This window comes from Myxocyprinus asiaticus, chromosome 1, assembly GCF_019703515.2.
Source record: "Myxocyprinus asiaticus isolate MX2 ecotype Aquarium Trade chromosome 1, UBuf_Myxa_2, whole genome shotgun sequence".
Lineage (NCBI taxonomy): Eukaryota > Metazoa > Chordata > Actinopteri > Cypriniformes > Catostomidae > Myxocyprinus > Myxocyprinus asiaticus.
In genome coordinates this window covers 54,489,653-54,506,127 of record NC_059344.1, presented here as the reverse complement: position 1 = coordinate 54,506,127, position 16,475 = coordinate 54,489,653, and the positions used below count along the sequence as shown (strand labels likewise).

The window sequence follows — 16,475 nt, the reverse complement described above, 5'->3', positions numbered from 1 at the left end:
TTTTAGCCCCTGTTTCAGAACAAATCAAGCAAGCTACAGGTCTGAAAAAGCCCTAAATCACTCTTTACAATTGTTTATGCTCACGCGGTACTCTTGTTGTTATATCGGTGAGCTCCACGTGATGGGGAATGAGAGAGAGAGAGTTGCGGTGAGTTGGTGTGTTTGTCACCCCTCCACCATTTTGTATTGGAAAGTGTGTCATACCTCTGAAAAGAGAGAGATCTCAGCAAAACAGTCTGCATGTGTGACACCCTCAGCCAAAATCGAGTTGTTTGGAGTCTGCTACTGTGGCGCCGGCTTAACACGCTGCACGCAGCCATAATATGCACAGATTACACTGTTTCTGTACTTTATGATGACACCGAAACAACTGCAAAGATGGGTGTATAAAAGAGTGTTAATGGGTAGAATACAGATAAAATAATGATAAGGCACATATCTTACTTTGGGCAGATGTGTTAATGCCTTTTTGTTGAAGATGGCATATGAGTGAATGGGCACTTAAGAGTATTTGAGAGATTTCATTCATTTTGTAGACTAATTAAAGGTGCAGTATGTAAGATTCCGAAACCCTTGTTTTTAATGACACCTGTGGCCGTTAAGTGAACTGCAGCCAGCTACCTGTTGCTCGTGCTCGCGCTCGTGCACACACTCCATAGGGACACGAGCATGGCCAAAACAACGATGTAACGTACAAAGAGACAATGTGATTCACCGGCATCATGCTGACAGATGAGGTAGCATAATTAAAATTACACAGTTATGATTGTTTTACTACAAACTGCATATTATATTTGACTCTCCAGTGCTGAAACAGGGCTAAAAAAAAGTGTGGATATACTCTAGGTCTGACTATGCGAGACTCTAGTTTGAAGTAATCACTTTTCTTTGCATGATACATTGACTGCATTTATACGATAGTCTATGTCGGCATTAGCTAGCCAGCTTTATCAATAGCTGTTAGCTAAATTTGGTGGATGATGACAGTAGCTGTTTATAAAATAGACTGTACATTATAAATATGTTGACACAATTCAGTATTGATGTGATTCCATCACAACTGTCATTTTGATATATTGATGTGCTATTGTTTTATAATAATAGATTTTATATATTTTCTGTATAACCAAGTTATGTTACACTAATGAATGGAGCTTTTTGCATGATCTTGAACATTGTCTAGCATTCATTTCATGTGTTATTGTAGTTTACCTTGCTGAATAATTACAGATTAAAATTATAACAGTTACTGTGCAGGCAAGATCAAGTTAGTTAAAATTACACAGATCAATCCTTATGACACTATATTTCACATGCTTTGCAGTAATGTAAGCTTACTTGTCCAATAAGAAGGACGCCAATTCAGGGTCGGTTTTGATCCCCAAAGATCCCTCCAGGAATCGAATGCCCTGCCAATGTTCACTCTAGTTTTCGTTCAACCACGATCACGTTACCGCCTAGCCAGATGAGATTCAGTAGATAAATGTTTTTTTTTTTTTTGGCTTACTCTGAGTATGTGTAGGAGTCGGTGCTGTGCTGGCAGCCGGACGTTTGCTGGATTCCATCTCTAAGATAACGTTGCCTAGTGTTGCAGTTTGTTGTCTCTGTTGAATAGTGGAAGAGAAGCTATTACTGTCTGAGGCAAGGCTCTCGGGAGCACACATAAACGGCACATACTTTGGATTTTCCTGGCAAATCGATCCGCTCCCTTCGCATGAAAATCAGTCTACAGGCTTTAATAGGCAAACTAGGAAGTCCGGGAAGGGATCAATTTTTAAGTTGTGTTACAAGCCATTCACACATTGGTAAAAAATGTGAATATTACATGAAAATTGTTACATATTGCACCTTAAAAATAATTGCATTACATGTTCTTGTAACAGTCATACAGATGCAGGTAAATTTGCACCAGCTCACTAATAACTCTAAACACCAGTGCTAATTTTGAATGATCTTTGAGTGATGATTTACTGTAGCTATCGGCCTCAAAGTAGGTGGAGCTCCAGGTCACGCCTACCAATGACATGGACCAATGGCAGTAAGAAAGTTTTTAGCAGCCGGTATGAAGTTTTCCTGAAAGTTGGCCCTGGCGAGCTGTTATGAATCACCGAAACAAACTCAAAAACATCTTCTTTTTGGCCAGATTTTGTTCTAAATGATGTCACACACATTTGTTTTTCAATTTTGTAGGAAGTGTGCAGGGGCCTTAAAAGTACTATGTACACTAATTGTTGAAGCAGCCTATTGATGCTTTTTCTAAATTATCAATTTAATAGCAATCAGTAACTATTGCTGCCCAGATCACATTGCTCCAGATCATTTTATGAACTGCAGCAGTTGAATGGAACAACAGCAGTGGCAACACTGTTTTAAAATGAATCCTGATATTATGGAATGGCCAGTATGCCTCACTGGTTAGGTCTAGTTTCACACAAGGACATGAACTCCCAGTTGCATGCCCCATCGGCTCATATCAATTCAACCAATCATTGCAATCCATGCCTGCACACTCTTGGGCCCTTAATTTCTAAGGGAGATAAACATCTCTTTGTAAAATCGTGTTTTAAAAAGAAGGCTCTTTCATATGACTGACATCCAGTTGTATTTGACCTAGTCTTTATGTTTCCCATGAATATTTGACAGAACACAACACACTCAGAACAGAGCTAAATCTACTTACAATATCTCCCCAAAACAACCTCAAATGGCTGACTGTCTCTGGGGCTAGATTTAGAAAATGAATGTTGAGCCAAGATTCATTCAACAGTGTGTGAGAAATTTACCTAGGGATAGTAACAGGATCATGATTTTAAAAAAAACCTTCTAGAGTTACACACTGATAAAAACATAATAAAAAAAATCACTTTATCAATCAGTATGTTTGTATTGTTATCCAGTACAATATCTAAACATCCTCGAAACAAGTTAGATTTGCTTGAGCAAGTTGTAAAAGGCTTGTACAAACCTTGTTTTCAGAGAATATTTGTTGAATTATTATCCCATTGGCAAAGTGTTGTTCTTGTTATAAGCATTCTGTAACAAGACAAAAAATTCTGATTAATAAAATGATTGTTGCAGTGCAGTGCACTACTAAAAGTTTTAGCCAACAAAAATTAGCCTATGAATATTACGAGGAACTGTAAAGACAGAGCTGCTGGATTCTTAGACAAGATGGAAGCTTTTCTGCATTGCTTTATCTTGTGTGAGTAAAATTAGGATTTTAGAAAATTTTCTTAAAACAGCACAAATGCATGATGAGGAGTTTTTCTATGTCACTTTTTCAAAGGCTTCTTTGTTTTTCAAATTGAGAAAGCAGTTGTTGCAGGACAATGTATGTCAATGAATAAACCGAACTGTCTCTGCAAGTGAAACTGGAGAGAGCTTTGTCATCTTCCAACATTCTTTCAACACTGTGTAAGACTTAGTTACAAAACTGTGATTTGATATTTTTGGACAATCACTGCTATGATGTATGCTGGAGTGACTTTTATGTGAGAGAGGACCCAGATCAAACACATCTGATCGGGTCAACAGAGCCAATGCCCACGCCACACTAACCATCAATGAAATGTGGCCTAGTAGCAAAGCAATTTTATTCCAAATAGGACAGTAAACAGGAGTCAGGACATTATGGCCTGTAAAATGACACTACAGGTAACCTGTAGGTCAGGTAAGGTAACATGCAGGTTTCCTGAACATCCAGATCAAAGCAACTGTTCATCTTGCTTAACTTTTCACACTGGCTTGCATTAATATAGGATAGGTGTAGTATATTTATAATTTGTTTAAAATGTTAATAGCATATAGTGTTACACTTATAGATGGATTTTATGAATTTTGGCCTATTTAAGTTTGTATTGCATACTGTAGATCAAGACTCCAGAAAGTGGGGCATTTAAGATGCACTCAGTATTTTATTTTTCTCATTAAAAGTTAAACACCTAAAGAAATTAATAGTCATTTTGAAAAACAGTATTAAAATTATGTATAATCACATGTCTCTCGTAATTTCAGTAGCCTTATAAAAGCTGTTTTATTCAACATGGAGGGGGGCATCTAACGGGGTCTGACATTTGGATCATATGACCAGCCAGATACTATGGTACTTATTTTATCTCAGCAACCCCCCTGTTATTGGACACTTTTACTTGTGGAATAAATGAATCTGGGCAGACTACATAAAGCGCATTTCTACAGTTTTGCTTAATGTTGCAACCATGCCATTAGGTGTTAGTTACCTAAGACACCTGCCATATTGGTACATTCAAAAAAAATAAAAAAAAATAAAAAAAAACACTTTTTGAGAAAACAATTTTGTGGAGTTGTTTTTTTGTTCCCTAATAAGAAACATCAGTACTAATTTCAATTGTGCATTTTGGGGCTTTTCTTATCGAAATTTCTGCAACCTGGTCTCATGGAATCTGGAATTATGTTACTAAACTTAAATTTTTTATATTTGCACTTTTCTGGTGAAATTAATACTAGAGAGGCTACAAAAACAATGACTTGTATTCCCTTTCATGAGTAAAACTGCAGATTATATATACACTTTTCCCTCTGTTCCTCACACAATACTGTCTTATGACATCTAAACACTTTTACAATACACTATAATGTTTGCATTACATAAACTACATATACAATCTTCCAGTGCGATCAAATTGCACGATAGCTCAACTGATAGCATGTTAAACATTTGATGCAAAGTAACAGAGTACGAGTTCTGAAGAGCATGCGAGTCGACACGTGAGATGAATGTGTCATAGAAGCACAACAAAATTATGTAGTTCAGTTGTGCTTTTCATGTCACACTTTGCTTTTTATGATTTAGGTTTAGGTTGAAGGTTTAGAGTAGGGAGGTAAACAATTAATGAACATACACCTGTGGAATGGTCGTTAAGACACTAACAGCTTACAGACGGTAGGCAATTAAGGTCACAGTTATAAAAACTTAGGACACTAAAGAAACCTTTCTACTGACTCTGAAAAACACCAAAAGAAAGTTGTCCAGGGTCGCTGCTCATCTACGTGAACGTGCCTTAGGCATGCTGCATGGAGGCATGAGGACTGCAGATGTGGCCAGGGCAATAAATTGCAATGTCCATACTGTGAGGTGCCTAAGACAGCGCTACAGAGAGACAGGAAGGACAGCTGATCGTCCTCACAGTGGCAGACCACGTGTAACAACACCTGCACAGGATCGGTACATCCGAATATCACACCTGAGGGACAGGTACAGGTACAGGATGGCAACAACAACTGCCCAAGTTACACCAGGAATACACAATCGCTCCATCAGTGCTCAGACTGTCTGCAATAGGCTGAGAGAGGCTGGACTGAGGCCTTGTAGGCCTGTTGTAAGGCAGGTCCTTACCAGACATCACCGACCTATGGGCACAAACCCACCTTTGCTGGACCATACAGGACTGGCAAAAAGTGCTCTTCACTGATGAGTCGTGGTTTTGTCTCACCAGGGGTGATGGTCGGACTCGATTTATCGTCAAAGGAATGAGCGTTACACCGAGGCCTGTACTCTGGAGCGGGATCGATTTGGAGGTGGAGGGTCCGTCATGGTCTGGGACGGTGTGTCACAGCATCATCGGACTGAGCTTGTTGTCATTGCAGGCAATCTCAACACTGTGCATTACAGGGAAGACATCCTCCTCCCTCATGCGGTACTATTCCTGCATCCTGACATGACCCTCCAGCATGACAATGCCACCAGCCATACTGCTCGTTCTGTGCATGATTTCCTGCAAGACAGGAATGTCAGTGTTCTGCCATGGCCAGTGAAGAGCCCGGATCTCAATCCCATTGAGCACATCTGGGACCTGTTGGATTGGAGGGTGAGGGCTAGGGCCATTCCCCCAGAAATGTCCTGGAACTTGCAAGTGCCTTAGTGGAAGAGTGGGGTAACATCTCACAGCAAGAACTGGCAAATCTGGTGCAGTCCATGAGGAGGAGATGCACTGCAGAACTTAATGCAGCTTGTGGCCACACCAGATACTAACTGTGTCCCTTTGTTCAGGGACACATTATTCCATTTCTGTTAGTCACATGTCTGTAAAACTTGTTCAGTTTATGTCTTAGTTGTTGAATTTTTTTTATGTTCATAAAAATATTTACACATGTTAAGTTTGCTGAAAATAAAAGCAGTTGAAATTGAGAGGACGTTTCTTTTTTGCTGAGATTAGTATTCAGAATCGTGGTAAATAGAGGAGTGGGGTAATTAAAATGAAACCTATTACAGTTATTTTAACATAGAATTAATATATACTTTGTCTAGAAAACTTTATCTGAGTGGTCAAACCTGGCATTCTGTGGTCAAATATTGTTTTGGTAGTTTCATCCATATCACTGTCTCTCATAACACGTTGCTCTCTGTCTTCTCACAGAAAAAACAAATCTTCTCAAATCTATTTTTTATGTCCATTTATCTATTTATTTTATAAGTATTATTTTAATCACAAATGGATGGCTGACTGTACAGTACCCCTTACATATTATATTATGTTGAATCTAAAAAATATTAATTAGTCTACAAAGCATAATTTTTAATTTGATTTGTCATTGGAGGAAAAGTCCTATTTGAGATCAGAGTTTTATTCTCAAGATATTGCATCTAAATCAAAGTAATGTATCAAAACATCAGCAATGCAGCAGTTGTTTCAACAACATCAGAAGTCAGAATGTGTGGACTGACCCCAGATGGGTACAGGATACCACTCCCATTTTGCGGGCACATTAACTTCTAGGGCTCATGTTTATGAGACATTTTGTTTCACAGGTTTATGGGTACAAGTCACAAGAGGTAACAAGATGCCTAGTTTAATTTATACATGACATGCACTAAGAGATGCCCACGACTGAATGACTTGTGCCGCTCTGGAATATCATGGGTCATGCATCAAAACAGTCAAGTCTGGAAAGCGAGATATGTCTGGCAAAGTGTCTTCTACTTATGTGGAACAGTGATAACTTCACCTAATATTGCCTTTAATTTGATTTTTCCTTCAAATTTTGTTTATTTTATACATGCACAAAGGAGACCAAAGTAAAGAACTTGAAAGAACTTAAGTTTAACATATATAGTTGGGGACAAAACTATTTGGAAAATTAAGCAAATTGTGTTTTTTTTATTATTATTTTTATGAAAATACACAGTTTTATTTTAATGGTAGGTAGTGATTATAATTAGCTGTTTATAAAAACAATAGAAGTGTTATGTCCTCATTTAGCTATAATAGGCTACAAATGTGTGTGTGCATGTTTATACTACCTTGTGGGGCCCAGCCAGTGGTCCCCACGAGGGAAATGGCTTATTAAACATACTAAACTGTGTTTTTTTGAAAATGTAAAAATGCAAAACGATTTCTGTGAGGGTTAGGTTTAGGGGTAAGATTAAGGGATAGAAATTATCGTTATATCTGTATAAAGTCCGTTAAATGCATGGAAGTCTATGGAGAGTCCCCACAATGATATAAAAACAAGTGTGTGTGTGGGTATAAAATGAGCAGCCTCCTTACTCCTTTGTGTGCTTCTGTCAGACATTCTGCCGAATCAGCAGCTGGACACACAGACACACAGATAGTCACACCCACACATAGACAGACAGACAGACAGACACACACACACGCTTTGGAGAATGCTATACAGGACAAGACAAGACTTTGTTTAATAATATTTGCATCTTTAATGCTTAGTATATGGTGATATACTATTTGATCAGAAAAGGATACCTGAAACTAGCAGTCTCACAAAATAGAGGAAATGTGTGTCATGCGTGACGTGTGTGTCTTCAGATATGATTTACTGTTAGAACTGATTGCCTTTAACTATTTAGTGGTAGAGAAGCATGAAGGCAACAAAACCTGGTATTCAACAGATAATTCAATGGAAGTGTACTGGGCTGGACAAATAACAGAATAGCACTGGTGTATTTGTAGCCTCATCAAGCACACAAAATGTTAGTTTAACATTAAAACAATGCTGCAATGAGTTTGTCTCATAAAAAGAAAGACAGAAACAAGAGGGTATTTGCTCATTTGTCCATATAAAACAATCAAATTTAAGGTTTAAATGCCAGAGCCTACATAATACACCACTGCACTTGTGGAGAATAAAATCTAAACTTTTGCCATATTTCTTTGAAACTCCCAGATGGGTCACAATCCTTTCTGGCTACGACAGTTCAAACAGCCGTATCATGTGACTAGCCAGTGAATCGCTGAGCCTGGAAATTCACTCCACACAGCTCTATGCACAAACAGTTCACATGCATTCTGAAACTCTCAAATAATTTGTGACATGACTGTTAAAGTGCCAATAATGTCTTGTCAACTCTCACACATCAGACCACTGTAATTTACATTAAGAAAACAAACAAAAAAAAAAATGAACAATTAGGGTCTTACAAGGCCAGTTAAGTTCTTAGTTCCTTAATAATGAATTATCTGCAGGACTAATTCAACCACGCATTAAAATTGAACGAATTCCTTAAAGAACTTTGGCTATGAATAAAAACCATAACATCTCAGGATTTTTTCTCGTCTTAAAATACTGTTAGCTGTTCAGAGGGAAAAGTACCTAAACTATAAATGGGAGGATCTTTGTTCAAAACATAGTGACCACTAATATTTTGTTTCTTAGTAAGGCACTTCTCTATCTAAAAAGATACCCGATATGAACATCTGTTCATACCATTCATTTGCAGGATGAGTTTGCAAAGAAAAGAACTGCTCTGCTGATACTAGACACTTCAACTGAACACATGCCCCCAAGTTGAGGGCAGTGTCAAAACCGCAATAAGTGTAGTTGCTTACCATAAGTCACTTACAGTAATTTTCACATTTGGTCATGAAGTTAAAGAGTTTAATATGAAAATAGAGTAATTTCCTTGAGATTTCATTAAACAGCAGAGGTGAAATGCAACACATGCTGCAGATCTTTTCAGGGAGTTCATGGGTGATCATATGTACCAGTTTTATCCTCACTGCTGCTAGTTCGGTGACCACAAACATTTGGGCCTTTCACAAAGCCAAAAAAAAAAAAAAAAAAAAAAAAACATAAATGGGCTACTTGTTACCGCTTTAAATAAAACTGTCTTAGAACAGTAGTTTATACCTTCTGTTAAGACATTGTGAGGGGTGCCACTGAAGTAGGTAGTTAGAATACAAAGATTACACTATTCAAGGGTTTCACACAACACAGTGCAATGGTGTAGGCATTAAGTCCATTTCACACATTCAAAAGCTGTCATTTAAAACACTTTCCACAAAAAGTGAAGCAAAAATTAAATTCTCAGTCAGCAAAGATCTTGGAAAATATAGTTTATTTGTCAGATAGACAAGGCTCTCCACTTCCTATAACTGGAACTTTAAAGAAAAATATTCAGATGCTGTAACAGCACTGCTGGCAAAACTATGCAAGTGTCTTCAGTGACAAATTTGGAAAGAAAAAGAATATAAAGCTCAAAGCACTGAAGGATGAACAATAGAACATATGTGCAATAGTCATTAACAGGTATACAACTACTAACCAAGGAGGTTAAAAAGAAAAATCTTTCAAATCCCTACCAATATAGTCTCTTTTTCAACAGTGGCATGTTGGAAATCTTGACATTTACATTTCAAAGACACTTCTACTTTTAAACGGCACATTCATGAACACAGACACTTAAAGAAGGCACAATACATTCACAAATATGGCCCCCATTCAGAGAGATACTTTCCTGTACTTGCCACCAAGAACGTCAACGGCTAAATAACTAGAAACTTTGGAGAACACCTCAAATGATTGATGGATTCACATATGACATAAAATTAGGGAAAAGCAAAGTCTTCATGTACCCTTCATTTGAGCAAAAAAATTTACCATTTCGGATCAGGCTGGCACCAAGTCAAGGCCACTGTTTGAACACTTGCATTAATGCCTTCACAAACTACAGTAAATACCCCATTATGAAATTATCCAACTCCCCATTTTGTTCCAATGGTATCACAAAAGGCAAAAACCAAAACGCTTCTAATATCAATAGTAAAAAAAAAAATTAAAAAAAAAAAAAAAAGTGTAAAAAAACATGAGCTGCACCTTTGGCAGACTCTTACATTCATTATATATGGTGTTACAGTGCATCATTGTACCCTTAAAAAAAAAAAAGAAAAAAAAGAAAAAAGGACTCTAGGCCTCCCACACCCTGTCTGATTCAGCACTCCTCAACCACCGTCCCAGCAGCTGAGGAGTACAGCTTTTTCTTAATGAGCCGAAATCCAGGGCGGAGTTTAAGTGCACGGCGGGTGCCAGGTGGGAAACATGTACCCATGCGCAAAAAGTCACGGAGGCTTGGCCAACCACCACCATCCTGTTTAAAGACCAATGTCAATTCAAAAGTTGGCACCACACTTGCATCGCAAGCGAGACGCTCGAGTCTCTCACAGCGGCACTGCTGCTCCTCTAGCTCAAGGCGGACGTCTAGCACGCAGCCCCGCAACCCACACGGCTCTCCCGCAGCCAGACGGAGCACATCCCGTGCCACCCGCCGGGTCAGAGTCTCTGGAACCAGCACATGGGCACACTGAAGTTTGCTGGCTTTGGCCCTCGCCAGACAGCCCTCCAGCAGCCGGGCGAGCTGCTGACATGTCTGTTCTTCACACACTTCTGCACCCAGGTAAGGCTCAGCCAAACACCTCTCCCAAAAGTTCATTTCTGGAGAGAGAACGAGAGAGGTCAGGTTAGACCATGAACTGCTAATGGGAGGGAACTACCAAATTGATTCATTAAAGGAATAGTACACCCAAAAATGAAAATTCTCTAATTTACTCACCCTCGTGCCATCCCAGATGTGTATGACTTTCCTTCTTCAGAACACAAAACAAAGATTTTTACAAGAATATCTCAGCCCTCTTGGTCCTCAATGCAAGTGTATGGTGACCAAAACCTTTGAAGCCCAAAAATAGCACACATAGGCAGCATAAAAGTAATCCATAAAACTCCAGTGGTTTAATCGATGTCTTCTGAAGCACTCTAAACAGTTTTAGGTGAGACCAGACCAAAGTGTAATTCCTTTTCACTACAAATCTTGACATCAACAGCCTCCTTTGCAATCATGATCTGGAGCTTGATTACACTTCCTTGCGCCATCTAGTGCTCTGCACATGCATCAAGCACCAGGAAGTGTAATCGAGCTTGAAATCATGATTGTGCCAAGAGACTGCAACGGCAAGATGTACAGTGAAAAACGAGTTACATTTTGGTCTATTCTCACCCAAAATTGATTGGATCACTTGAGATGTCATTGATTAAACCACTGGCGTTGTAGGAATTATTTTTATGCTGCCTTTGCGCTTTTTGCAGCTTCAAAGTTTTGGCAACCATTTACTTGCATCGTGATGACCTACAGAGCAGAAATATTCTTCTAAAAATTATTTGTGTTCAGCAGAAGAAAGAAAGTCATACACATCTGGCATGGCATGAGAAAAATTATAATTTTCTTTTTTGGATGAACCATTCCTTTAGGCAAATAATTAAACTAATAATTAAATAAACTAAACATAATAAATTATAATTAAATCAATTTAAGCCTACTAGTCCTTTTAACCAATTTGCATGCCCCCTCCATGACTTTTCCAGTCTGTCCAGTCAATGAATGAATAAGGATCTTTCAACAATTATTTAACAGAAATTGCACTCACAGCAGAGTATGACTAGGAAAAAACAAAAAACAGCTTAGGTCACCATTGAATATTGAAATGTTCATGAGTTTCCATGCAGGGCTGTCACATGGTATTCTGGGCCCTTTTCCTATTACAAAAAAAAAATACACTTTAGAATTTGTTGTGGGGCCCCTCTGGATCTGTGGGCCCCTAAAATCGTTACCACCATTTACCCCACTAACTACAACCCTGTTTCCATGACTCTTCATGATATATTAAATGCCATGCCTTTTTCAGATCTAGAAATCCTCCTCATTTTAAAATTCCCTGATATTTTAAGGTTTTTCATAACTGAGAATCCCAAGCAATCCACAAAACTCCTCACTGTTCTACCCCTAAAGTCACAAAGGAGATGAGCTGGCTAACAGAATGACTTCATCTCTTATGTTGACATCACTGCTGCAGCTCTGCACCAACAGGGCAGTAAACAAGTCCTGCGCTCACCAATGGCACCGTTTGAATAGCAGGTTAACACTATACAACAAACAAGCAATAAAGACATTGTATCTCACCATAATCTATGCAAGCCTGGTCATATCCTCCATTGGCAAATTCAGGGAGGCACTCCGAATTTCTGCTTAGTGTGCTTGTTGCAACCATTGTGTAAATCCTGCAAGTTTACAGTCGTATAAAGTGCTGAAAGAGAATAAACACTCATTTAAAGGCTGTGTGTATATACACATATTCCAGTTATTATTCAAACAGACAGCTAATTAGAGGCTGCTTACTAAGGACGACAAATGTTACACAAAACGACACTTACCTTTGTAAAGCAATAATAGTTTAAAAATAAATTAATTAGAAATGTTCATTTAAATAGCCCCTAGTCCCACACACACACTACTCCCCTTCAGCACAAACGTTCTTGCACACTAATAACAAATGAGAAGCTGGGAGCTCAACCAGTATTTATAGCCTTTCTCCCCCACCACGCGCTTACCGTACTTCGCCGACCAATCAGCACACGTTAAGCATTCTAGAACGTACTGACTTCGGTTTGTTTCGAGGATTCTGATTGGCTACAGGTGCCAGCACATTCACCAATTGTTGCGCGGCGTTGTTTTGTTGCTACCTGTTATAACGGCCAGTGCCTAGGGTTGTTCGATTTCAGAAATTTGGGAATCGACTCCGATTCCTGGTTTTCGATGGAATCGATTCCAAGAGTCGATTCCAGACTCATTTTTTCGATTCCGAAAAATAAATAAATAACGGGAAGTAAAGTTCAATCTCATAATAAACAGCTCACTACAACGTGTTCTTTACACTATTTATAACAGCATGAACAACATTTACTTATTTATTATTTATTATATATATATATATATATATATATATATATATATATATATATATATATATATATATATATATATATATATATATATAATTATATTATTATTTATTATTTATCTATTTTTTATTTATTTAACATAGGTCCATTCTAAAATTAAATCAGGGTCTACATACCAAAGCGCGATGCTTCAATCCCATGAGATTAATCTGAGGGAAGTTTGAGTAGATGCGGCTGTATTTCGAAGAACTACTGCAAATCATCTTACTAAAAGCACCATTTTACCTACATTGAGATTGTCTGTTACCAGGGCCGTTGCAAGTAATTCTGGGGCCCCTGATTATATATTGCTCTGGGCCCCTTACCTATTAAACTAATACAATTTTGAATTTGTCATGGGCCCCCCCTGGAACTTTGGGCCCCTAGAATTGTTACCACCTTTCACCCCACTAGCTGTTACCACTCATGAGTTCTTGTTTAGAAAGAGGTTTAAATTATAATGTACAGTAATTGTCCTCTACCTTTTGTACACTGAATAAAATGTCCAATATGCCATGTTATATTTGATGTCAGTGTGACTAAAAGCTTTTTCTTTGACTTAGCTATCTAGGTAGCTATTTAGCTAAACCGTAAAATAGCTAACTGGCAAATCATGACAAGGTTTTGAATCCTGATCTTAAAACAAATAATACTGCTGCATTATAAGCCCAAATATTGAACAAAAATACATGTATGGCATTTAAATTTCCTAGTGCATATTTTCTCAATTGAATAACGTAGTATATATGACTGTTCCACATTAGTGGGAAGATTAATTAGATTAATAAAAAAAAGTGGGATGACAAAGATTGCTTCAAATAGAAAATACTTTCACAATATTATTGCATAATTTGTTGTACAAATACATCACAAACATAATTTGATAACAATTTAGAACATTGTTTTATTTGTAACAGATTTATATCCTTAACATTAATTTTGTCTAAATCCTATGTCATTGAAATTTGAGTGGACTTCACAAGGGGTACTTCCTGTTTGACGATTTTCCCGCCACATTTATGACATCACTTCCACAAAGTCACGTGATTTCAATCACTTGACACCCCTGCTTTTGGTATGTTAATTGGCTATATGCACGGTTACTTCCTGGTTTAGATAAGCCAGCTCGGGCATTTCCGGTCAACTGTCATTCCTGAAAAAGATGTCAAAGATGTTCTATACTCGCTGCCTGCAGGATCTACCTCGAGTCAACATAAATGATGTACACCGCCTGATTTAGTCAAATTCAGAAACTTCATCAAGCAAACATGAAAAGGGATTTAAGCTGTACATATCCAGCTATATCCATGACTACGAAGGTAAGTTAGCAAAAGTACACTATAATTCTTTCATTCTGTAAGTTAGCTATGGACAGCTAACTTAGCTAACACTGCCGAACGTAAGTTAGCTACCGTTAAGTTGAAAGACCAATGATAGCTTAACGTTAGCATTGGTAAACAGAATATAACAGCTAAGTTGGCAGCATTGAAATATATACATCTTTCTCCCACTACTCTCCTTGACATAACCAGGCTTGGCACTAGCATAAAACTTTGTCTTGCTATGTGGTCCTTGCTTAACTCATTGCCTCTGTTTATCAGTTTCTGACATGAATGAGGCAGGAGAGGTGTCTGTGAGGGCAAGCTTCTTCAGATCGATGAGGAAAAAAGAGAGACCACACAACTTGAGTGTAGGGGAATGAGAGCAGGTTCAATAATGTTAATACTTCCTGCTTTCTGGGAATTCCATGTGCCAGTATAAAATAGGCTGGAGAATAAATAGTGACTGTAATACTGTTTGGACCTACAGCCTACTGGTGCACCAACAGAACCGTGCACCAACTAGGGCCTACACTGTGTATTTCAAAAAGTATTTTACTCAACATTACATAGTACACTATCTATGTTTATTGTGTGGTAGACACAGGGGACACAGATAAAAATTCCCAGAGAGTAGAGGCAGGTAGGTTGCCAGCATTTGACATTGTACACAGTGAGCATGGTTAAAACACATCACTAGCTATACTGTGACTCCATGTAGTTCTGTTAATAAATATATATTTCAGTAATCTCAGCCACTCTCAATAATATTATTTACCTGAACCTCAAAACACACAGGCTACATTATCAATTGATAATTTTTTTAAAATTATTTTTACAGGCTGTTCTCAAAGAATCTAAACCTGTTGAGCTGTTGGTCTATCATTGCTCATGTGTGGCAGGGCTTGCACTATGCAATCATGTTCAAAGATATGTGTGAAAAAAGCTCTGAAGGGTCATCAGAGACTCCAGCCACCCGAGCCATGGGCTGCTCTCACTGCTACCATCAGGCAGGCGGTATCGCAGCATCAGGACCCGCACCAGCCGACTTCATGACAGATTCTTCCCCCAAGCAATCAGACTTTTGAACTCTTGATCTCTCATGATCAATATACATCAGCACTGCACTTTATTAATCTTATTATCTCACACTGGACTGTCATAAATTATATTCTCTTAACAACACACTGGCAACTGGCTATCAACCGACAGCCTGAATGTCAATACAGTATAACACAACCTACTGTACATTTTATATATACTATTTTTTTTATTGTATAATGTGTATTTTATATTGTGTGTATTGTATAATGTACATTGTATGTTATTATTTGTATATTGTGTTGTGTGTAATTATGTGTATATTAAATTTTAAATTGTGTTGTCTAAATTTGATGTTTATTGTAGATTGTTATATGTCTCATCTCTGTCACGACTGCTGTGTTGCTCGGAACTGCACCCAAGAATTTCACACACTATTGCACTTGTGTTTATGGTTGTGTGACAATAAAGTGATTTGATTTGATTTGTTGCAGCTTTGCTCTACCAGACCTCACATTACAACCAGCAGGGAGCAATAGCTGTACCCCCTACTCACAGCTGCACAGGGTCTGAGCAGCAGTGGCACAAACCTAGAACCCAAGTGATGTTTTCTACTCTAGCACAATTAACATATTATGTTACATTATGTGTCTCACTTCTTCCTGGTTATGTCATGTAAATCGCATCAATTTTCAAGGCTGCATACAGCATCCTTCCTTATGAAAATATGTGATGATATGAGCTAAAATAAAATGTACACAAAGTAAATAAGTTCTTGTACAACATTTCTTGACAAGGCTTTAAGCCTGGTCCAACAAATGAGATTGTGGTGTTGTCAGCTAGGCCCAAGGAGAGAAGATTGGCTGAAGGGATCAGGTAATGTGTAGGAATGGGCAGTATGTCTGCTACATGAATTAAAATATGTACTTGAAACGTAAACTTGTACTTTGTATTTTTAGACCAGTCTTTATTAGACTTTAGATGAACCTCTAATTGAACTGAATGTCCATACACAGACACACACATACACACACAATATCCCTGTAGCGTAGAACTACACAGCACTGAAGTAGA

General features: G+C 38.1%; 1 protein-coding gene across 3 annotated transcripts; it reads right to left on the bottom strand.

Annotated features, from left to right (window-relative positions):
* Nucleotides 1-9,314: 9,314 nt before the first annotated feature.
* On the bottom strand, nt 9,315-12,577 carry LOC127438085 (DNA damage-inducible transcript 4-like protein). 3 transcript variants are annotated; one of them, XM_051693389.1, is made up of 4 exons: nt 12,475-12,577; nt 12,224-12,347; nt 11,734-11,799; nt 9,315-10,704 (listed from the first exon to the last, which is right to left on the bottom strand). In XM_051693389.1, exons 2-4 carry the CDS (start codon nt 12,309-12,311, stop codon nt 10,205-10,207), a joined length of 654 nt encoding a protein of 217 aa, XP_051549349.1. In that variant the 5' UTR covers nt 12,312-12,347; nt 12,475-12,577; the 3' UTR covers nt 9,315-10,204. The 3 variants fall into 3 exon arrangements, with proteins under 3 accessions (XP_051549349.1, XP_051549441.1, XP_051549519.1); XM_051693481.1 differs by lacking the exon at nt 11,734-11,799; XM_051693559.1 differs by lacking the exon at nt 12,475-12,577 and having other exon boundaries at nt 11,691-11,799; nt 12,224-12,305.
* Nucleotides 12,578-16,475: the final 3,898 nt, after the last annotated feature.